This window comes from Herpailurus yagouaroundi, unplaced genomic scaffold (genome assembly GCF_014898765.1).
Source record: "Herpailurus yagouaroundi ecotype Mexico unplaced genomic scaffold, PumYag 67793, whole genome shotgun sequence".
In the NCBI taxonomy this organism is placed as follows: Eukaryota; Metazoa; Chordata; class Mammalia; order Carnivora; family Felidae; genus Herpailurus; species Herpailurus yagouaroundi.
The window spans coordinates 14,595,219-14,620,908 of record NW_024420586.1 but is presented as its reverse complement, the minus strand read 5'-3'; the positions used below and the strand labels follow the sequence as shown (position 1 = coordinate 14,620,908).

The 25,690-nt window shown below is 37.2% G+C and overlaps 1 protein-coding gene across 1 annotated transcript in view; it reads right to left on the bottom strand.

The window, feature by feature from the left end:
- CFAP47 (cilia and flagella associated protein 47) overlaps positions 1–25,690 on the bottom strand; it is a 562,540-nt gene that overhangs the window by 54,521 nt on the left and 482,329 nt on the right. Inside the window, exons 52-54 of the mRNA XM_040468820.1 lie at positions 11,345–11,504; positions 9,126–9,220; positions 4,585–4,737 (exon numbers count right to left, since the gene is read on the bottom strand). Coding sequence (XP_040324754.1) covers positions 4,585–4,737; positions 9,126–9,220; positions 11,345–11,504 — 408 coding nt within the window. The remainder of the gene's footprint in view (positions 1–4,584; positions 4,738–9,125; positions 9,221–11,344; positions 11,505–25,690) is intronic.

Below are 25,690 nucleotides of genomic sequence, written 5' to 3'. Positions count from 1 at the left end.
CAAAAGGCATATTTTCAAGAGCTATTTGTGAGAGGTTGTCTTTTTTTTTAATGTTTATTTTTGAGAGAGAGAGAGTGCCAGCAAGCATGAGTGGGAGAGGGGCAGAGAGAGAGAAAAGGAGACACAGAATTCAAAGCAGGCTCCAGGCTCTGAGCTGTCAGGACAGAGCCTGATGTGGGGCTTGAAGCCATGAACTGCAAGATCATGACCTGAGCTGAAGTCAGATGCTTGACCAACTGAGCCAGGCACCCTGAGAAGTTGTTTTAATATGCCTTTCAAACCTGCCAACATGATATTGGCAGCTTCCTTAGAGACCCTGCTTATATAGAAGGAAGTGGATTTTTTTCAGTAATAACATTTAATCAATTTCTATGATCAGAATTATAATTTTTTTTAGCTTGCAACCTGACAAAGGTATAATGCAGGTAATTTAATGTAGTAAGCACATATTAAAATGGTTCTCATATATGAGTATTTCTGTACTTTGCTTCACAGTGTCACAGAAGCATCAACGTTTTGCCTTCAACAAGATAGACTGCAAATAGAAATCAAGGTTTGAACACACAATTATTAAAACGTATTTAAGCACAGCAGGATGACACATAAAACAATTACTTCACTTCAGAAAGGTACTGGACATTTACTATAAGTTGGCTGTTTATTAAAATTATGTTCCATTTCAATAAAAAGTGCTTAGATTTATCATTGGAAATTGACAGTTGTGTTACACATTTGAATTCTGAGGTTAGGGGCGCCTGAGTGGCTCAGTTGGTTGAGCGTCTAATTTAGGCTCAGGTCATGATCTCACAGTTCATGGGTTCAAGCCCCGCATCAGGCTCTGTGCTGACTGCTTGCTCAGAGCCTGGAGCCTGCTTCAGATTCTGTGCCTCCTTCTCTCTCTGCCCCTCCCTCGTTCATGCTTTGTCTGACTCTGTTTCTCAAAAATAAATAAATGTAAATGAATAGTGAGATTAAAAACACAGTATTTTTATCCCTGATCTATATAAACAATCAGAATTTTTCATTGAAGACAGGAAAGTCAGCAGGGTTTCATTCACTTATAATTCCAACATTTCTCTAATGCTACTACGTCATTCAGTAAGGCAAAATCTGTATTAAACTTATAATAACATTTTTGAGATAAATGGAAATGGATTGCATCAGTCTGATTTCATTATGAACAGATATTCTTTAAAATTAAGAGTAATTAAGGCACCTGGGTGGCTCAGTCAGTTAAGCATCTGACTCTTGATCTCGGCTCAGGTCATGATCTCATGGTCATGATCTCATGGTCGTGAGATCAAGCCCTGCTTTAGGCTCAGCACAGAGCATGGAGCCTGCTTGGGATTCTCTTTCTCCCTCTCTCTCTGCTGTTCCTCTCGTGCTCTCTCTCTCTCTCTCTCAAATAAATAAATAAATTTTAAAAATAAAAAGCAATTGAACAGGCTTGCAATAGAAAATTCCCCTCTCCTCATATAAATTTATTTCATTTTTTATAAATTTAAACAGTCTATGAGTAAGTTGACATTCCTGCAATTACAAAAACTAAAATCCAATCAAACAGAAAAAAGAAATATCTAATAAATTAACATAATTAAAATTAAATGTTTCACTGTGCAATCATATAGTTCATATTATCAATAACTAGCTAGTAAATAAAAAGATAATAATTAGTGTGAACTATTTTTTTTTGTAATTTCAAAGATTTTATGAAATGCATTGGGTACATGTAACATAGGTCCTCATTTCATAATTCCATTTCCAGATTTTAAAACATTACCTTCCAAATCTTATAATGAGATTGTGTGTGTGTGTGTGGGGGGGGGGGGGCTGGGGGGACAGGTTATCCTGACATTCTTGTGATTCATTTAAGAAATATTTATGATTCCCAGATCTGCTTCTATATTTACTCTCAGAATGCTTGTCTGCAAAGAACAAAACCCTAGTTTGAATGATCTATTTTGGAAGACACCAAGGGTGTTTGGAAGAGAAAGAGGATTGACTGATCATGATTGAGCCATGTGTATAAGTTGATGAGTAGGAAGAGAAAGTGGGCCAGAAAAGACACGAGAAAGGTAGGCATGCAGAGAAAAGCAGACAAAAAAAAAAAAAAAAACAAAAAACAAAAAAAAAAAAAACCCAACCAAAACACAAAACTCCTCAGCTTTACATTTTACAACTTCAACAAACGAAGCTAAACAGTAGGACACCTGACATGTTGCCAAGAAAGTGACTAAAACTCTATCCTAAAGAGTGGGGACAGAAGTCTCATGGTAGGAGAGAGATGGGAGGTATGAATTTCCAGGCCCAGAAAAATATTTAACGTATTAAAAGTTTCCAGTAAGGACTTTGGGATGGATTGACAATAGATAGATCTTACCAGTCCATAGTAAATACACTACGGCAGAGATTGCTCCTTGTCTTCCCAACAGTTATGTTTTTCCCTTCTTCTTTTTTGGTAATTTCATCTGGGCCTGGACAAAGAGATTACCTCTCCCGGCCTCAGTTGCAGTGAGATGTAGCCGTATGACTGAGTTCTGACCAACGAGATGCAAGTAGAAATGACGTGGGCATCTTCAGGTCGCAGCTTTAAAGGGAACCAGCTTGCTCTCCACTGCAGATGTCCCTGCACAACTGATATGCAGATGAGGACAACACAGTGGATGGTGCAGCAAAGGGAGAAAAGGAACCTGGGTCCCTGGGTGATCTCAGGGGACATAGGCACCACACTCCCTGGACCTGCTACAAGTCTAGGCTCTCGTGTGAAAGAGAAATAAGCCTGTCTTGTTTCTTGTTGTTATTTGGTCTTGGTTAAAATAGCTGGTTAAATTCCTGGCATGTTTCCATCCCTCAGGTGTGGCTGGAAGCACAAGGGGTAAATATCAAATTTATTATGTTGTAACAACCACTGTAGTAGGACTGACTTGAGTTGCGGGCGGCTATCCATATCACCAGAAATTTCTTGAATTGTTTAAAATGAGCATTTATTATTTAATAGAAATAGCCACTAGGGGCTCCTTGGTTGCTCTGTCGGTCAAGCATCAGACTTTGGCTCAGGTCATGGTCTCACAGTTCGTGAGTTTGAGCCCCACACTGGGCTGTGTGCTGACAGCATGAAGCCTGCTTTGGATCTTCTGTCCTCCCCTCTCTGACCCTCCCTGGCTTGCATGTGCATGCGCACACTCTCTCTCTCTCAAAAATAAACATTTAAAAAATAGCCACTATTACAAAAAATTAAAAACTATTTTACTCTCTTGTACACTCCTTCTATACTCATGTATTCTAGCACTCTCTTCAGTTATATCTCATTTATATTCTTTTATCACAGAAATAATTAAATCAGACACAAAGATAATAATATTGAGAGTAAAGTAAAAAACTATAGATATGAATGAGAAAACTATGGAGGATATTTTGTTTCTGCAGAAATTTCACACTTAATTACATGGTTGGTTTGGTTTTTCAAATTATACATAAACATTGATTTTCCCCTTGATTTTAATAAAATACTGTCATAGGAAATTTCCCTTTCAATGTGAAATAGGAGAATTCTACTTTAGGTCATCTGGAAGACAGTTGAAAAACAGATCTTGCATCACTGAGATTTGATTTTGCCAGATCTTCATGTTAACTTTGTGAAAGTTTTCTTTAAGACTTTAAATTTCAGAGGGATTATTATACAAAATTTATTTGAGGATTACATCTAACTTATGTCACATTTTCAATATATTTAAATAAGGAACTTGCAAAAAAAAATTTTTAATCTTTACTTACTTTTTAGAGAGGGAGAGAGAGTGTGAGCAGGGGAGGGGCAGAGAGAGAGGAGACACAGAATCAGAAGCAGGCTCCAGGCTCTGAGATGTCAGCACAGAGTCCCACACGGGGCTTGAACTCACCAACCGTGAGATCATGATCCGAGCCGAACTCAGATACTTAACTGACTGAGCCACCCAGGTGCCCCTAAATAAGGAACATTTTCTTGCAGGTTGTATTTCTGAATTTAAAGCTGCAACACATGACTTGAATCATGTTCTTTAAATTAGAAAGAGAGAGTAAAGGAAGAGATTAAAACTGAAAGGGCAGTGGGGCTCCTAGATGGCTCAGTCGGTTAAGTGTCCAACTCTTGATTCGGCTCAGGTCATGATCTCCAGTTCATGCCCGGAGTTGAGCTCAAGCCCCGAGTCGGGCTCCATGCTGACAGTGTGGAGCCTGCTTGGGTTTCTCTCTCTCCCTCTCTGCCCCTTGCCTGCTCTCTCTCTCTCTCAAAATAAATAAATAAACTTTAATAAAAAATTGAAGGGACATGGAAATTACAGTTTCTACAGTTTTTTCTCTTTTCACTGATGACAGAATCATAAGTGATTCTTATAAATCCATTAACAACTATAATTACTTTCCTTTTGGAAATAGCCACTATGTGAAGAAAACAAACATCACTGAACACTTGCTGGGCAATGTTTAATGATATATTGTAAGTGAAAAATACTGGGCATGGATTTTCATGTACCTGAATAATCCTGCAATTTAAGGAAACTGAATCTTACTTATTACCATTTTTGATATCCATGACTGTCGTTTTCTTACCATCCACATCTTCGTCAAATTTACATGAATTTCTTTTTGGAATCACTACAAAATCTGTTGAATCTAAGATAGGATTTTCTCCAAAAAAATCACCAGTCAGCATGACTTCCACTTCCTCTTCTACCTGCTTCCTGGACTGACATTTTATAACAACTACAGGAGAGAAACATTTCCAGTTGAGATGGAAGAAAATGAATTATGTCATGAAAAATATCCTTTAGCATACTTTGACTTACTGTGTCTGAATTAATACACACACACATACACACACACACACACCACACACAGTCATGCAATATGTATATACATTGACATTTTAGAAGCAAATAAGAATATTAAATAATATATAAAAATAGTATGACAAGAGGTTAATCTGGAAGGTACACACTGCATTTCAGAAGAGTATATTAGGATATAAAATTTGATTCAGGAACTGACCTAGTTATGTCAGTAATTCAACTGGTAGTCATGAACACATGAATTTTTCAGCTATCTGTATGTTCATTGTGGTAATTACCAAACTCTACTTATAAAATTATATTACAGCAAACACCTTCAAATCATTTTTAAAAATAAGTTCTGTAACATTTATTTTGTAATAACACTTTAAAAAGATTTCCTATTATTTATTCACTTGTACCTTAAAATTCACGTTTAAATCATTTCAGTAAAATATTTTGATTCTCATTTGTGAATTGCTTTACATTTACAAAATAAACTAATAGGGGCGCTTGGCTGGTTCAGTAAGTAGAGCATGCAACTCTTGGTCTCAGGTTTGTGAGTTCAAGCCCCATGTTGGGTGTAGAGATTGCTTAAAAATAAAATCTTTACAAAAAATACACTAACAGTTAAAAATAAAATTTTAATGAAGTACTTAAAATTAATGTTAAAATTTAATTACATATTAATTTAACATATAGCATTAAAACTTTATATATTTTTAAATAAATTAAATTTCAATGTTTTCTTATATCAAGTATAGAAGTTGTCAGTGATCTTGTGAGAAACCAAAATGTTGTTTCTATGTACAACTACTCATTACACATCGGAGTATTAATGTATTCCTTTGGCATTAGCTCTATAATATCATGGGGCCAAGTATACTAGAGTCTACATGTGGGAAATCAAATAGCTATGTCCTGGATTAGGAGATTATAGGGAATACATTGCAAAGCAGAACACTGCTTTCTGGCCTTGCTGAAAACAGCAGCCATGCCCTGCTTACCTGGTTAATGTGTATCTAGGGGTTAGGTCCTGCCTATGCTCATAAATTCCTTAGGCCATGTTATCACATGGAATATTTTACCCCGTCTTAATTTGTTTTTCTGACATTTTCTATATGTTCTTAGTGGCACGTAGCCCACTGACATATTGCTGATTGTTTCCCTAAATGTATGCTCAATAAATACGGGAGCTTGGCACACTTGGGTGGTTCAGTCAGTGAAGCATCTGACTTAGGCTCAGGTCCTGATCTCACAATTCATGAGTTTGAGCCCCATGTCTACACGTTGGGCTCTGGGCTGTCAACTCAGAGTCTAGAGCCTGCTTTGCATTCTGTGTCTCCCTCTCTGTCCTTCCTCTGCTTGAGCACTCTCTCTCTCTCTCTCTCTCAAAAGTAAATAAACATTAAATAAATAAATAAATAAATAAATAAATAAATAAATAGGGAGCTTGAGAGCAGCTTGGGGAGACTTCCCTCTGCCTCCCTCTCACCTCTCTTGACCTGTACGGAGTCTTGAGTAATCCTTTCTGCCATCCTGGGCTTGGCTGGACAAAGCCAAAAGCTGAACCCACATCCACATAAATAAAAATATTGTTTCTCAAAAATATATTAACTGTTATATTTTAATCACTTCAGATGCACATAAAACATAAATTTAATATAAGGGATAAAAGGGAATGATAATATAAAAAAGCCTATTTATTAAAAAAAGTTTATTTATTTTGAGAGAGAGAGTGAGCAGGGGATGAGTAAAGAGGGAATCCCAAGCAGGCTCAGCGCTGACATTGCAGAGCCTGATGCGGGGTTCAAACTCACAAATTGTGAGATCATGACCAGACCGAAATCAAGAGTCAGACGCTTAACCAACTGAGCCACCCAGGTACCCCCAAAAAAGCTTTTAAAATGTATTGCACTATACTGTGTGGCACCAATAATACTACAATCATCTAAACTGTACAACTAGATAATGTCCTCCAATTTATGTGTTTTCACTATACATATCACATTTATAGTACAAAAATATATAACATCAATTTATTTTTAATTCTAAAATTTGCAGGTTGGTATTGAACATTTTGGACTTAGAATAAGTAGTGAAATACAAGATGTGGATTAAGAGGGTTGACATGACTGAGGGAAATGTACAAGCTTCTTTGGTTTTAATTAGCTTCAGTCTTAAAGCATTAAATTGGAAATTAGTGTGATCAAAGTTACAATTAGTATCATGTCACTGGTCTTGTCCCTCTAAGTCCTTTGGAAATTAGTGCCCTGGCAATGCACGGATTTCTCAATCACAGTGGATTCACATTCCATTGTCTTCACACTGTGACAGTAGTGGAGTCCTTTTCCAATGATCTGTCCCAAAGGATAGGAGCAGATAAGAATACACACACAAAAAAGGTGGCTCAGAGAATGACAAAAGTACCCTGGGTTTAAGAATCACCTGAATGACAGACACATAAAAACAGAGGAGAAACAATAAGCATCGATGGTGATACAGCTGAGCAGAGAAAGCAATGTGTTATCTCTGATGTGTTCATAAGAATGAAGGATGGACTGTACAGAAAGGAAGCAATATGTATTTATATAATTGTACTCATTTTTTCTTCTCAAGGGCATTTGTAGATAAAAATAATTACTAGAATAGGCTTTAGAATTCTGCTAAAATGATTTAATAACTGGTATACAATCTGTTTCAGAACACTGATGTTACTATGGGGTTGTGCTAACGTGACACAGACTATTTATAGAACTCATACTTAATTTAAAAATCAAGTAATTACCAAGAGAAGTGATTTGATGGAAAATGCTTTCTGTTTTTGCAGCATGCTTAACTTTCTTTGAAGAAAACTGTGCAAGAAATTTATGCCTTTATGTTTGCATAGGCTTTGTTTCACACTGAAAGAAAAAAGCCTGCTTTAAAGCTTTAATCTGGGAAAAACAAAACTGTGTCTGCCATCAACATCAGCAACGCTGCTCTTAGTATTTCAACAGAGTAATGTCTAGGCTTTATTACATCACTTTGATCAGATGACTGCATCATAAATTTTGAACGGTTCAGCTCTATGGAAAGTATACAAACAATTTTCTTCTAGAAGGAAATAAAAGAAATGTTTTGGCATGTTTGTGAAGCAGTCAGAAGATAATTTAGTATATTTGAAACATTTATGTGTTGATAATTTTTTAACTCAAGAGCAAAAATACTTCAAGTAAAACAAATGACATTTACTGTCAAAGGTACTGCTAGATATGTGGATTTTTACTCCCGTTGAAATTAAACGACACAAGGAAATATGTAACCTTGGCCTTCAATGTATCCAGGGAAACGCTATTATCCACAAGCAAAAGTTAGTATTTTCTCTTCTTTCTCATTGTGGTGACATAATATATGCCAGCAGAAGACTAACTCTATTTCACTACCAAAGGTTGGTATCAGAAAGAGCAGAAAAATTCAAAATTTCAAGACTGCTTTCAGCTCATCTGTGTTGGTTGAGTGGGGGGGCTCCAAAACAGATATCCCCTTGCGCTGCTGAGCAATTCAGCAATCGTTAGTTATGAAGAACTATGCCTAAGGCCTAGTAAGAGGTTGCTTTATGGATATCCAAGAGGAATTGCATTTCTTAGGCTGACTGTGGGAAGAAAATGAGAAAACCTAGGAATGCAGAAGTGAGAAGAGTATTGAGGAAAGAGAACACAAGGAAGCTTGAGAGAAGTTTGGAGTATGTGGAGAAAAAGAGGGCTCACTGAGAAAGAGAAAGGCCTTTTAAGGGGAGGGATTTTATGTTGTGTATATGGTAGTGAAGTGAACCTCCTAGAAACCCTGAGTACATTCTGACCGGTTTTTGGAGGACATCGTACAAGTTTAGTGTCTGGGACAACTGAGAATAGAGGGATCAGTGTCCCCATTGGATGGTTCTTGGATGAGACTTCAAGTTGCACAGAAGCTGGAATCTGGCAAAAAAATGTGACGCAAGAACCAAAGTACCTGAGGATCAGATAGATCTAGAGCAGGGCTCCAGGGGCCTCACGACTGTGGGCTACAGGGGCCTGAAGCTAATGTTATTGCAATCTTAGCTGATTTCTAGGTTTCACCAACTGGAAGAACAACAGGACATGGTATGGTTTGGTGGAAGGATCGTTGGACTTACTGTGAGGAGACCAGAATCGGTCCCAGCGCTCCCATCAGTAGGGCTGTTCAGTTCACGACTTTCTTTGCACCTTCATTCTCTCACTTGTATAAGAAGGGGGTGGGAATAAGGGAACCTCTGTGATCGATCCCTTTGAATCCTGGTATTCCCGGATTCTAAAATATACCTACCTGGAGGGCATTTAGGATATAGTGCCTGTGGGAGTCCAAGAATAGGGTATATCCAGTGTATTTCTGGGATTTCTCTACTTGCTGTTCCCATTGTTCTAATGAGAAATTAAATGAGGAAGAGTGAACAAAAACTATGAACACTTTGAATACTAGCATAAAAGAGAATATTCATTTTTAACCTAATGGTATTTTAGCAGAGCTCATGAATTTAAACTTCGGTAGAGGAAAACTATGAAATACAAATCATTTTCTGCAAATGTTATAAACATGTCAAAGCAAACCCTGGGAAATTATCACAAAGAAAAATGTAACACAACCATCATGAGATGGAAGTTAAAATTGAAGAACTTTCCCCCTACTTTTAAAAGTCAGTATTGGCATTTACTGATGTGACTAAAACATGATTTATCAGAGGTAACACAGGTCCTGTGGGTTGTATTCTAAATTGCACAGGAGAGGCATAAAACACAAAAATGCCATTGAGTACAGGACTTCAGAAGGTGACAAGGAATTTACTTTTGGGGGGATATCAGCTAAACGAAAGAGGGCATTTGCCAAAACCATCAAGATGACAACAGTACTAGGACATGGTTCTGGTCATTGCTGAAATGGGCTTTTCTTGTTAGAAATGAAACATAAGACACAGCAGGCAGGACCAGCTGCATGAGCATGTGACCTGTGCAACAAATAGCACGAGGACCCCATGTTTAGAATTGGTCCATGCGTGTTTAACACATAGCGATAAGTGCTTTGAAATTGTTAACCATTTTGAACAAAGGCCCCCACATTTTCATTTTACATTGGGATCCACAAATAGACAGGCAGTCCTGACTGTAGGAATGGTAAAAATTGTGGCAGAATGGACACTAATGGGTTCACAGGAAAGAATTTTCTTTTAATGTTTATTTTTGAGAGAGAGAGAGTACACACACATGCAAGCAGGGGAGGGGCAGAGAAAGAGGAGGATAGAGGATGGGAAGTGGGCTCTGTGCTGACAGGAGAGAACCCGACACGGGGTTCGAACTCATGAACTGTGAGATCATGACTTGAGCTGAATGAAGTCAGACACTTAACCAACTGAGCCATCCAGGCACCCCAAGAATTTTTTTAAATGTGGAAAAGAGGGGCGCCTGGGTGGCTCAGTCGGTTAAGCGTCCAATTCTTAAGTTTGACTCATGTCATGATCTCACAGTTTGTGAGTTAGAGCCCCGCACTAGGCTCTGTGCTGACAGCATGGAGCCAGCTTGGGATTCTCTCTCTGTCTCTCTCTCTCTCTTTCTCTCTCTCCCTCTCCCTCTCTCTCTCTCTCCCTCTCTCTCTGCACCTCCCCCATTCGTGCTCTCCCTCTCTCTCAAAATAAACAAATAAAACTTTTAAAAAATGTGGAAAAGAAATAGGCACCCATAGGAAGAATTTTGTTTTAATTAAGATTTCTAGATTGTTATTTAATTAAACTATAAAAGCAGAGAAAACATAGTTTGATCATTATTGGAGTTTGCTTAAAATTCAGTGAAGCAAAGAAGGGACAGGCGGCCTGCATCCTGCAAGGACACAGTATGGCAGTAGTCAGACCAGTGTTTGCTCAGGGTGTCATACCTCCTGGCACAGTGCCATCACTTGGTAAATGCCAGTATCACAAGTCCTATAGTTGGCCAAGACAAGCTATTTCAGGTTGTTCTCTAGAGATTTATTATTTGGCGTCTCAGCAGTAACTGTTTTCCTAGTCAGAAAGGAGTCCTTTGCACGTCTCTGTGATTCACTGACATGATACTTAAGGTTGACTTTTTCATCACCCTGAACTTCAAATCACTCTGAACGTCAAGTGATATATACTATGCCCATATAACAAATGTATTTTCCTCTTCCGAACATACAAATTTCAACACTTCAGAGAATTTAAAATCATGGACTTTACGTTACATAACACAGAAAAGAAAGTGATCATGTCAATGCCAATCAAAATAAAATCATTTTCCCTAAATGTTCTTATTTAAAAGTTACCTTTTGGGGGCACCTGGATGGCTCAGTTGGTTAAGCATCCGACTTCAGCTCAGATCGTGATCTCCCAGCTCGTGAGCTCAAGCCCCACATCAGGCTCGCTGCTGTTAGTGCAGAGCCCACTGGGATCCTCTGTTTCCCTCTCTTTCTGCCCCTCTCCCACTTGTGCACTCTCTCTCAAAAATAAATAAAACAATTAAAAATAAATATATATAAGTTACCTTTTCATTTCTGTGTCTAATTCTTCAAAATTGTCAATAGGCCAACTTTCTCTATTTGCCCTCATCATTTGAACAATGACCATTGTTCTGTGTAATTTCATAGTGTTGGGCATAAATAACACTGGGATATCTATATTCTCTTTAGGAGGTAATGTGATTCCTGTAAAAAACACAATTAATTTTTAATGTGGTAAACATTTTCAGAGTATAATTTTAACAGCAGAAAATAATCTCCTAATTCTTTTACTGGTTATCAGTTTTTCATAATCACTTCGGAACAAGAAAATGCACTATGCTAAATTATAAGGGCACTTCACTGGCTTCACTAATTTTCCTCAAATGCCATCAATGCTATTAAAAAAACACATTTTAACCTGAGGCAAGAAGCCTCTCCTGAAGAGGCTGGAAGGGATGAGGAAATGTTGAGAATTCTGGCTTGTGTTTCCCAGAGTGATAAAAGAACTATAAAACCCATGAGTCTTTTCAAGTCTTACTACATTTTCCAAAAGCCAAAGTACTGCAATTTTTGACACTTTAATTTCTTGTCTTTTTTTTTTTTTTTTTTTCTAGACCATAACAGTGCCAGGTTTCTGCTTGGAGCACCAAAATTGTTACCAGCAACCTGTTCATTTATTTACTTGATCCATGCGGGAAGCTGAAGCTTATTTGTGAAAGAAAGGCCAGGTTGTAAAAACCAGAAGACAGAAACACCAACAGCATTTTCTTGTGTTCTAATGGATTCGACTTTTTCAACCTTTACTCTGCATAAGAAACACCTGCAAAACTTGTAAGATATGAGCTTACTAAGCCCCAACTATATATTCTGATTTATTCAGACTGGGCTGGGGCCCAAAAGCTCCATGTGTAAGTAGCTCCTCACAGGATCCAGAAGCAGATGGTCATGTGACCACACTTGGAAAAAAACATGCACATCCTACCTATTGGACAAGTACTGGGATGTCCTCCTTTATTTTGAAGAATAACACTGTTTCTTTATAAGAAAATAAAAGATTACTGACTACATCCTGTTTTTTAAAAATTCTTTGTTATAAAATCAATGATTTTCAGCCATTTTGTCTCAGATGAAAACACTGCACTAAACTACTAAAGACATCAAGAAAGGAAACAGAAAATGGCCCCTCCGCAAAACATCCCACCTCCAAATTCTTACAAATTTTTCTTTTCTTTTCTTTTCTTTTCTTTTCTTTTCTTTTCTTTTCTTTTCTCTTCTCTTCTTTTCTTTTATTTATTTTTAATGTTTATTTACTTTTGAGACAGAGACAGAGTGTGAGCAGGGGAGCGGCAGAGAGAGAGAGAGGGAGACACAGAATCCAAAACAGGCTCCAGGCTCTGAGCTGTCAGCACAGAGCCTGACGCTCGGCTTGAACCCACGACTGTGAGATCATGACCTGAGCCAAAGTTGGATGCTTAGCCGACTGAGCCACCCAGGCGCCCCCAAATTTTCAAATTTTAAATTTTAGTTCTTCAGGAAATGAAAATGTTCTTATGTCTCCTATCATAGTTAATAACAATAACTAATATGATTACCACTTAGTATTTATTGAGTACTCACTATATGCCAGGCTCTGTGCTAAGTATTTTTCACACAATACCTCACTGCATTCTCAGAAAATCACTGTAAATTCTGTGCTACTATGTTTCTTATTTTAGAGGTGGAGGAATTGAGACAATTTGCCAAAGTCCCAATGAAAGACTGTGTGGCTTACTAAGACATCTAAACAATGTCTGTCACTTTCAACGTCATCCTTATGAACTCTAGATGTTTAATGAATCATTGCAGTCAAATGGATAAAAGTAGCAAGAGCTGGAATAGGATAAAAAGAGTAAGAGCGGCATTAAATAAACCATCCCTGTATCCCTAAGGAAATCAAATTAAGAAGTGATCATTTACCCTTACAAAATTTTATGTTATCAGTAAAAATAGATTTTAGAATGACTGAAAATAAAACCTAGACATTTAGATGATATAAGGAGTCAAGACAAAGATACAAAAGAGTAATTCATTGCCAACACCATGCTTTCTTATAATGTTTGAATTGAAAGTGTGGAAAGACAGTGCTATGATAAATAAGCCCATTTAATTAAAAATCCAATAGCCTATTTGCAGCCATAATGTTTTAGCAGTCTACAAGTAGACACAGTTCTCTGCTGAAGTGATCGTAAGTTTCTTTAATTGTTATTATATGCTTGAATAGTAAGAGGCACTGTGTTGTTATTACATGAAATCACTGAAATTTAACATCAACAAGAACTTTGAGAATTTATCAAGTTCATCTTGTGTCTCACAAATGAGTTTTATTTTCGTGGTTTTCCCACTATCCTGTGCAACACTTTGAGTAGAGACGGGAACGCTGTTCCCACTTCTATCTGCTAAAAAATCTACCCGTGGTTTCTTAATACCTATATGCTTTCATTTTTATGGTTCTTTGATCCGTCGGTAACTTATCCATACATATGAAATGAAGAAGAACGTTTCCAAGGTTACCCATTTCCTATGGGGGACTAGTTATACAAACTCACTTATTTAAAAGTTCACTCATTTGCAATGCTGCCTTCATGGCATGTGCATACATATTTGACTCTTTTCCTGGACTCCTTAGATTTCTTTGGTCTTTCTTTCTCTTCATTTGTAAGTGACACATTGTCGTAATTATAGATGCTTTATTTTCTAGTGGGACTAACTGACTCCTCCTCCAACTCATTTTGTAAAAGAATTTTTCTACATTTGAAATACACAATTAGTTCCAGGAAATGGATGGGGTAGCAAATAGTACTTTTAATGGAATCATCCTACATTTATATTTTTGGGATCACTGACATTTTTGTCTATTCATGATCCATCCAAGGGCAAGAATATGGCCTTTATTTTATATTTCTCATCTGGGCATTGCATGACGTGCTTCTAAATTCTTGGAAGAGCTTTTCAGATAGTTTTACTTTTCAGACTTGCTAGAGTCTTATTTTGGCATTTTCATATGTATTTAGCAGGAGGGTGAGAGAAACCACGTTAGTTTTTTCTATTCTCTGACTAGGAAATCCAGCCAGTATGATGATCACTATACTCATTAGGTTGATAAAATTATTCTAAACTCAAAATATTTTCTGAACCTATCTCTGTCTGTTTTATTCCATTTCCATAGAGGAAGCACACAAACTAACTGCACCCATATTTATTTTTTTCCATTACAGTTATCATTCTTGAGGTTTGAAACCCTAATAAGGGTTTTAAGAATGCACATTTTATTTTACATAATTTTATGGACTGATATATTTTATGAGAGGTTTACATTATTTATAGAATTTTTCAAAACCCTGATAATACTTCACGTTTAGTGTCTGGGAAACGTTACAAAGCGTGGTATTACTGTTTTACCTTTGAAATCTCCTATGGCCTCATTGCACTTAGCATTCAAATTTTATTCAGTATATTTTAAAACTCCTATTTTGATTGCTCTTTTGATTAAAGGTGTTAGAAATATTTATGCACTGATCTCCCATTTGAAATATAGAAGTTGTACAATGCGTTAATGGCTATGAGATTTCCTGCCTTCTTAGAAGAAAATCTTCTCAAGAGAGTAAAGTGAGCATAATCCTCATTTTAGTAATGAAAGTATTTCATCCTGGGAGAGTCATGTTTAATCATTTTAGTGGTATGACATTACTGCTTCCCACAGCATAATTTCTAATATTTAGCATGGCATTAGAAATGGCCCATGTCAGGTAATCAAAGAGATACTATGAAACATATTAGCACCCTGAGCCATGCTATTATTTTTGTTATAGTGGTTTATTTTAAATAAGAGTCCAAGTTTAAAATTTTAATTTTAAATAAGAGTACAAGATGAACATGACTTTTCATCAACCATTTTCTTTCTTTCTTTTTTTTTTAAGTTTATTTTGAGAGAGACAGAGAGAGACAGAGAGAAGGGGAGGGGAGAGAGAGAATCCCAAGCAAGCTCCAAGCTCAGCGCAGAGCCTGACAAGGGGCCTGAACTGTGAGATCATGACCTGAGCTGAGATGAAGAGTTGGATGTTTAACCAACTGAACCAACCAGTCACCCCTCATCAACTATTTTCAAACATGAAATCTATCTACTTTCTACTTGGATACTTTATACTTTCAATAACTGATTTCAAATATCTTTAAATTATGATTAATAATGGCACTGATATGGTGAAGTCCTGATTTCCTGTATCTCAGAACTTAAGGCCTTGGACTTAAGGCCTTTAAAGAGGTGGTTAAGTTAAAATAAGACTGTTAGAGTGGGCCCTAATCCAATATGGCTGGTGTCCTTATAAAAAGGGGAAAGTCAGATACAAAGACACACACCAGGTATGTGCACACCCCAAAGGAAAGACCATGTGAGGACACAGTGGGAAGGCAATCATACCTCAGAAGAAACCAGCCCTCCCACCCCTGCCACCGATTGCTTGATCTTGGACCCTAATCTGTAGAACTGTGAGAAAATAAATTTATCTTGTTTAAGCCACCCAGTCTAGTATTTAGTTATTGCAGTCCTAGCAAACTAATGCATGAAATTGTCTTTTGTTATGCTAGAGGCTGAGGCATGGGATGCCACTGAATTTGCTTACAGAAATTCGAATTCCAGGCTCTCAAAACATGGGGCAGATAAAGAAACTTGACGCTGTTATTTGGCTGCTATAATCACGGAAAAGCTATAGATGAAGCATTCTTCCCTTCCTACGTGTACCTCATCAAATGAATGGGGCATCTAATGAACGGCAAGAAAAGCATTTCAGAGATTGTGTTTCCTTTGTGAAAGATTAAAGCCTGTTGCTGCTTTACTCCATCTTTTGACGAGCTAGCTAATGCTTGAGCTTCAATGAAGTTGTGCAAAGAAGACACTATCAACGGGGCTAGTATAGAAAAAGCAAGCACTAAGTGGAAGGTTATATTTGATAAAATGGGTAACTGGGGAAAAGATACAAATCCATGCTTACTAGAAAAAAAATGTTAAGTTTGACACATAAAATGTTTTAAAAGATTTTGGAGTTATTCAACACAAATATGATTGCTAAGGTAAATTTTACACCATGAACTAAGCACCTGTAAGTTCACGTTTTGTGTTTGCTTTTTAAATCCAAGAATACATTAGCAAAAATAAAAACAAAGTAATACTTAAAGAAAATATTGATTTTCATGTAAACACTTCATTGTCGGCTCAAAATGAATGAAAAATTCACTATCAGAGTCTCCCGACCAGACACACAGTGAAGGGGAGAATTTTCTATGATTGAAGGCCATCAAATACACGCCACACAAACACTGATGGTGATGACAGCGGGGTTTTGAGCTTTACAGGAGTGTGTGGAACAGAATACCTTAATGTTCTTTCCAGCTGTAATACCCTATGATAACACGTTTCCTTATAAACATAGAAAATAGAAAACAGATAAAATAGAAAAGATAAGATTAAAAAAATTAATTTTAGGGAATTGAATATTTTCTTGGAAAGTACCTATTTTTAATTTCAATTAAAATTACCCACAGAAAATTTTAAAATAAAATAATGTCTACTACTACAGCAAATATACCTTATCAATCAATTAGCATGTCCTCCTTGCCACTGCACCATGCTAAGTAGTGTGTGTGTGTATGGGTGTGTGCAAACGTGCATATGTGTATGTATGTGTGTGTAAGATCTCTCTCCTTACCTGCAGGAATATTCTATGATACAGTGTAGAGCATGAGCTTTAGAAGTTTAAATCTTTGCTCTATTACTCACTAGCACTGGGAAAGTTACTTCAATTTCTGAGATTTTCCTCTCATGAAAAAGGAAGCTAATATAATATACACATCAAGGTTTTGCTATGGTGAAGGTACTACTCCAGTTCCATCCACATAATCCCATTTTGTACAGTATACATTGATTCTACATTATTTTATACTTTCACTTGTTCATTCAAAAAATACTATGGGCCATGCACTAAAATAAGCACTAGGGATAAAATAGTGAAAAAAAATATATCCCCTGCTTTCCTGAGTCATGCATTCCAGAATGCATTAGGAGTCAAACAATAAATAAAATGTATTTATATGTATGGTGCAAATAAAACAATAAAGGGTGAGAGAGTCAGTAAGGCCTCTCTGATAAAGTGTCATTTGCACAGAGCACCTAAGGAAGTTTGAGAAGCCTTGTGGACATCGGTAGCGGGCACTGTGGAGATAGCACATGGCTATATGAATTGGATTTAAGGAGAGTATGTAGCTGGGTCTATCAACTTAGAAGTTCTTAGAATCTCATGTGTGATTGAATGAGGAGATCTCATCAAGAATGAGCATGGATAGAAATGAAGAGAAGACTGAGCCTTGGGCCTCCAGGAAGTCAGGGGGACAGGAACAGGAATCTCTTTTAGAATATTTACCTGTATTTCTGCAACTAACGAAATTGCATAAAATGGCCAAAAAAGGGGGCACCGTACCTTGGGTTCCACTTTACAAGCCCAGTCCTTATAAACTATTTTAATAAGTTCAATTTCTGTTGTCTGCATGGAAATATTCTAGTGGCATAAGTGGGTCTAAATTTCAGGTTATAGAGACTTTTCTAAGGGGCAGGCATCCAGATATTTGTGCATAAGAAAAGCTGTAGCTTTGTGTTTTACAACAAAATTAGTAGCTTCACTGCCTAGCTAAAAATCCACCTGCTTTATGCTATAAATCATAATTACAAATCTGTGTGATTGGAACCTGTGCTTATTTGTGTGAAAAATTAGTCATTTGACATAATAGGAAGAGAAATTTTATTAAAAATGTGAAATCATGCTCAGCTGCTGACATAATTTAATAAACATTCATGATAATTATCTGGAGAACTGGGCATGCTTTACGTTAGGCAGCAGCACATACAGTAAATGTCACTAAGGACTGAGCTCTTAAAGACAGTCTCCAATTCATAAGTAGCAATAGTTTCAAAAACATATTATTACTGCAAATAACATCTTTAGTTACTACAGATATCAAACACAGTGTATGCCTTTATCCTTTAGACTATTCCCTTATAACATGATATCATCCATATACAGTACAAAAATATTTGAAATAATTATAAACATGCAGTTGTAGAAAACGAAAGAGAGATCCCATGTACCCTTTACCCAGTTATCTCGCATGGTAACATCTTGTAAAACTATAAAACAATATAAAAACCAGAATACTTATATTGATATAGACAAGATATAGAAAAGTTTCATCACCACAAGGATCCCTCTGGTTGACCTTTTATAGACACCCTACATGAACCCCTACTCCATCCCTGAATCATTACAACCACTAATTTATTCTCCATTTCCATAAATTTTTCACATCAAGAATGTTAAATAAATGGAATCTTACCACAAGTAAATTTTTGAGGTTGGCTTTTTCACTCAGCAAAATTCCCTGGGCATTCAATCAAGTTGTGCTTATCAATGCTTCATTCTTTTGTGTTGCCATACTTTCTATTGCTGTACTTCATGTTATGGACTGACCAGTTTGTTTAACCATTCACCCATTGAAGGGCATCTAAGTTGTTTGCGGATTTAGGCTATTATAATAAATCTGCCATGAATATTCTGCACACCCTTACCATTCCCACCAGCAGTGTATGAGCGATCCAGTTTCTTCACATCTTTCCCAACATTTTATGTTGTTAGTGTTTTTTATTTTAACCATTCTAATGTGTTTGTAGTAAAATCTCATTGTGGTTTTATTCTGCATTTCCCTAAAGACTAATTGTATTGAACACCTTTTTATGTGCTTATCAACCATCAGTATATTCTCTTTGGTTAAATATGTGTTCATGTTCTTTGATCATTTTTTAATTTAATTGTATTTTTATTAGTGTGTTTTCAGTACATTTTATATATTCTAGATACTAACCCTTTATCACAAGTTTTGCAAACACTGTCTCCCAGTTTGTAGTTTTCCATTTCATCACCTTCTCATGGGCTTTTACAGAGGAAAATATTTTAGTGCGATGATGTCCAATTTATTAATTTTTCCTCCTTTGGAATTTGCTATTAATGAAATATAAGAACTATTTGCTTAGCACTGTGTGTGTTAAATTTGCAGAAGGTGTGAGCATCTTGTCAGGAATTGCATTATAAACCTGTGGATGAGTTTGGATAGAACTGACATCTTTACTATATTGAGTTTTGCAACTCATGAATACAGCATATCTCTCAATTTCTTTATATTTTGTTTGATTTTGTCATTTTCAGTTTATAGGTCATATATATATGTTTTGTTAGATTTATTTCCAAGTATTTTATTTACTTGGAGAGACTGTAAATGGTGTTATGTTTTTACTCTCAGCTTCCATGTTTTCACTACCAGTATATATAAATATGATCTGTGCATGTGTGCTATGTTGTTCTTGTTTACTGTAGCCCTGCGGAACTGACCTAATACTTCTACAAATCTTTCTTTTTCTTTTTTTTAAAGATCCCTTAGGATTTCCTGGCAGACAATCATGTGATATGAAAATAAGGACAGTATATTTCTTCCTTTGCATTCCATTTGCCTTCTGCTCCCTTTGCTTGCCTTTTTGTACTGGCTAGGACATCCAGTAGTATGCTAAATAAGTGATGAGAATGGCACCCTTGTGTTGCTGCCTATTTTAGAGAGAAAGTACTCAATGTTTTATAATTAAATTCAACATTTGCTATCATTTTATCAAGTCAGCTCTTTATCAGGTTGAGAAAATTCCCTTTTATTCTTAGGTTGTAAAGAGTTTTCTAAGAAATTGATATTGGGTTTATTCAAATGCTTTTTATATTGATCGGCATGCAGTTTCTTCTCCCCTTAATCTTTTTTTTTTAATTAAAAAAATTTTTTTTAACGTTTATTTATTATTGAGAGACAGAGAGAGACAGAGCATGAGCAGGGGAGGGGCAGAGGGAGAGGGAGACACAGAATTCGAAGCAGGATCCAGGCTCTGAGCTGTCAGCAGCCCTACGCAGGGCTCAAACTCACAAATCGCGAGATCATGACCTGAGCTGAAGTCGGACATTCAACCGACTGAGCCATCCAGGCACCCCTCCCCTTAATCTTTTTAACAGGGTGGATTACATTAATGAAATTTCAAATACTGAACCAGCCTTTCTATGTGGAATAAACCCCATCTGGTTGTGGGCATATTTTTTGTTATATGGTGATGGATTCAATTTACTGATATTTTATTAAAGATCTTTGTGCCTAATTTCATGAACAGTATTAGTCTGTAGTTTTCTTTGATTATGGTTTTCTGGGGTTTGTGTCAGGGTAATGCTGGCCACAGAATATGTTAAAGTGTTTCTTCTTCTCCTCCTCCTTCTTTTTTATAATAGTTTGAGAACGATTAATGTTAATTCTTAAAATGTTTCAAAGAATTTGCCATTGAGGCCATCTAGGCCTGAAAATTTCTTTTTGGAAGTTTCTCGATTATGAATTCAATTTCTTTAATAGCTATATGACTATTCATATTATCTATTTCATCTTTGGTGAATTCTAGTAGTTTGGTATTCACTAGAAATGGATCATTTTTTTCCCCCTAAGTTGTTGGGTTTATGTGTTTACAGATGCCTGTAACACTACTTTATTTCTTTCATGTCTTATGTTATGTGTGGTGACATTGTCATGAGTTACTTGAACATATTTTAGGATTCTAACTGATTTATGGTACTTTTGAGTATATTCATATTATATTCTTAGTTCTTTTCTTTATTTTTTTTAAGTTTATTTATTTATTTTGAGAGAGAAAGAGTAGGGGAGGGGCAGGGAGAGAGAGAGAGAGAGAGAGAGAGAGAGAGAGAGAGAGAATACCATGCAGGCTCCACACTGTCAGTGCAGAGCCTCACATGGGGCTTGAACTCACAAGCTGTGAGATCATGACCTGAGCTGAACTCAAGAGTTGGACATTTAAATGACTGAGCCACCCAGGCGCCCCATCTTAGTTCTTTTAAGTGATAATTTAATATACATATACAACCCATTGCTCTCCACAGGTAACAATGTTTAGCTACTTTGAATGAAGTGTACATTTTAAAACGAACCCAGGATTTGTTTTAATCACATGTGGTAACACATGCAGACACAGAAATGACTGTCATGAAGAAATTTTTATACTCACCTACCCCTAGAAACAGGAGACGTGCCATGCCACGCAGTGCCACATGAAGAAGCACCATAGTCAGTCATGAGGTGCAGGGAACAGGTGAGAGTCTTTATTCTGGTTTTCATGGGAAGTAATGGGCAAGGTAGGGTAAGTAGGCCAAGTAGGTTTAGGGATGACTAGTTTGAGTAATTTCAGTAGGCTTTGGCGTGTAGGGGTTCCCAACCCTGGAGTGATAAGGATAGGAGAATATTGGCCTAGAACGTAAAAGCCTAATAGAAGGGATGTGGGAGGCACAGGCTCTAGATTTGCTGGTTTGCATACAAAAGGTGCTCTCCCAAAACACTCATTTACTATCTTTAGGAATTAGCTAACCCTGGGAGAGGCAGGTCCCAACAAGGTCCCAGACACCAGAATATCAAAAATACAGAAAATAAGAACATATAGTTAATATACCTTATTTCCATTTAGATCACTTTATCTGCTCCACATTTCAAATATAATTATCTTAAGACTTTTTTCTCTCTCTCTAGATAGATTATATATAGAGAGAGATAGAGATAAATAGATAAATAGATTCCATATCACAAAATTTTGTAATTTTTGCTTCAAACAGCAAACATGATTTAAGGAACTCAAAAGAAGTAAGAGGGTCTATTAATATTTATTTTACCCATTCTGATATTCTTCACTTTCTGAAGTTCTAATTCTTTTTATGTTATCATTTCCTATCTGTTTAAAGGATATTCTTTAGCCATTCTTTAAGGACTGATTTGCTTATAACAAATTGTCTTTCTTTCCCCTCATCTAAGAATGTCTATTTTCTCTTTATTCATGAAGGATATAGTCTCAGGATATAAAATTTACAGTTTACAGTTCTTCCTTTTCAGTACTTGGAAATTATGTATCACTTCCTTCTGGTCTCCACGGTTTCAGATGAGAAATCTCTTGTCATCTGAATTGCTGTTTCCCTGTAAGTAATGCACTATTTCTCTTTGGCTGCTTTCAAGGTTTGTTTCTTTGCCTTCTGTTTACTGAAGTTTAATTATGATGTGTCTTGCTATGGACTTCTTTTTGCTTTTTTTTTTTTTAATTTTTTTTAACGTTTATTTATTTTTGAGACAGAGAGAGACAGAGCATGAACGGGGGAGGGTCAGAGAGAGGGAGACACAGAATCTGAAACAGGCTCCAGGCTCTGAGCTGTCAGCACAGAGCCTGACGCGGGGCTCGAACTCACGGACCGCGAGATCATGACCTGAGCCGAAGTCGGCCGCTTAACCGACTGAGCCACCCAGGCGCCACTTCTTTTTGCTTTAAACAGTTTGGAGTTTACTAGCCTTCTGAATCTTTAGGTTTATGTATTCCATCACTAGTTTTCAGATATTATATCTCTGAATAGTGTTTCAGTCACAGGCTCTCCTCTCCCTCTGGGCTCTGATATGACAGTTATCTCTTTTATTATTTTCCTACATGTCCCTGAACCTCTGTGTATTTTTTTTTCAGTTTATGTTCTGTCTGTTGTTCAGTCTGTGTAGATTCGATTGATCTGTCCTCACAGTCACTGATTCTATTCTCCATCATCTCCATTCTCCTCTTGATCACATCCAGCGAGATATTTATTTAACCTAATGTATTTCATCATTACCAGTACTTCAATTTGGTTCTTTAACTTAGTTTTTTTTTCTCAGGTTTTCTGTTCTTTCATTTGTGTGATGAGAATTCAAAATTATTTGTTGAAGCAGAATGTGAGGCACTGATTTACATCACCTCATTGCAGAAGGGTGGAGTGGAGGTTCTGTTCCCTGATGGGCTCGAGAGAAACGACCAAGAGAAGAAAAGAGAAGGGAAGAAGCAGAGTGCCAGCTAGCTCCACCTCTTACCACTTCATTCTGCCTCACTGATTCTAGGTGGGGCTGGAGGCTCAGTTCTCCACTGGTCCTGGCTCACATGTGGAAAGAAGAGAAGCAACATGCCAACTACCCTGCCTCACATCACTTCATTTTACCTTATCGATGCTTACAAGGGGAGTAGACTGTGGTCCCCACTGGATCTCACTGACTCCAGGGAATAGGATGGAATAGGAGTGGCTGCTGGCCCTGCTGTACACCTTACTGGATTTTGCTGACACCAGTGGGAAGAAATCGGACTGCTTACTAGCCCAAAATGCACCAATTTGCTCAGTCTCACTGACAACAGGTGTAGGTAGAGGTGACTAGATCCTCCAGGCACCAGCTCTTTAAGTCTCACTGTTCTTGGGTGGGGACACACTCTCAGCTTACAACAATGCTGACACCTCCCTGGTGGGATAGTTTGAACTCCACCTGCTTCTGCCAGGGAAGAAAGAGAAGATAAGCTCCTCTCTTGGCTCCACCAACACCACTGTGGCGAGGGAACTGGAGCATCGCCCACTTTAGCTGGGGGGAATGATAGATTAGTTTTGCTGCTTAGCCTTATCAACACAACAGACAGGCAAGGGGGAGGGGAAGGCAATCAGAGTGTGATGTTTGTGAGGCAGGAAGGTGGGAGGGTGAAAATCATTTATCTACTAGGCCTTCCTGAGGTTATCAGGGTGGGGCACATGGGAGTCTTTCCATTGATGTTTGGCTAGAGTGGGGTGGGAAGAAAAGGACTATGCTGTCTTGGCAAAACCAGACTTCCAATAGATATGAGTATTTTATTATGTATGAATTGTTTCAATATTTATAGACAATTCAAGACAGATCTTTCATTTTTATATTACAATTCTCTTCATTCTATAATTTCTTTTGGAATGACAAAAATATTGCTAAACATTAACATGTAAAAATCAAAGGATATAAATAAACTAATTAGAATATTCAATGCGACTATCTGGTGCCTAGGTGTCTCACTCAGTTAAGTGTCTCTTTTTGGCTCAGGTCATGATCTCACAGTTCCTGAGATGGAGCCCCGTATCCAGCTGCATGCTGTCAGTGTGCAGCCTACTTGAGATTTTCTCTTTCCCTCTCTCTACCCCTCCCCGACTTGTTCACGCATGCTCTCTCTCTCTAAATAAATAAATATTTTTAAAAAATTTAAAAAGAATATTCAATGTGACTATCAATAACAACAACAGTGTATTTCACAGAGCTGATGAGGATTTTTCTAATTATAGGGAAATAGTATCTTGTCAGAGGAGGGTCAGGTTTCAAGATACAGGAAACATTCAGATAAGTTGATTTGGGGATAGAGAGTATTTTCCCTAAGACAAATCATGAATTCTAGAGGATGGTGTGGTAAAGTCTTAGAATTTGGAAAGGAGAGGATGCTGTGATAAAAAAAAGTGGATGTACTGTTGAGCACCGGATATTGTATGGAAGTGTTGAATCACTATATTGTACACCTGAAACTAATATTGCACCGTACGTGAACTAACTGCAATTTAAATAAAAACCAAAATAAAAAGTGGATGCACTGCTCTTGGGGATATGAAATGCTGAGAATGAGGGTGATTCAGAAGAACCGGTGTTCATATGGTAACAGAAATATAGAGGGCTAACTGGATAATTACATACTTCCACATGGGAGACAAATAAATGGTGGTGGTAAGATCTCACACTCCACCTATCTTCGGGGATGAGACTTTGGAAATGGGAAAGATCAGATAATTTAGCAAATATATATTACATATAAGGACTTGTTAATGGCTTGACAATAGTCCACTGATTATTCAACACTCTCTAACTACCTAAACTATGTGCATATATTTAGCTATACATGAACTTAGCTTTCTTAAAACTCAGCCCTCACAAGTAACCAACTACAACTGAACCTTGTACAATGTAGGGGCTAGAGGTGTCAACTCCCTTGCAAAGTCAAAAATCTGCATATAAATTTTGACTCCTAAAGAGTTAACTACTAAGAGCCTACTGTTGCCTAGAAGCCTTACTGATAACATAAACAGTCGATTAACACCTACTTTTTTGTGTGTTATATGTATTATATACTGTATTCTTACAATAAAATAAGCTAGGGAAAAGAAAATGTTATTAAGAAAATCATAAAGAAGAGATGGGCACCTGGGTGGCTCAGTCAGTTGAGCATCGCACTTCAGCTCAGGTTGTGATCTCATGGTTTGTGAGTTTGAGCCCCACATCAGGGTCTGCACTGATAGTGTGGAGCCTGCTTCCGATCCTCTGTCTCCATCTCTCTCTGCCCCTCCCCTGTTGGAGCTCTCCCTCTCAAAAATAAATAAACATTAAAGAAGAAAGAAAAC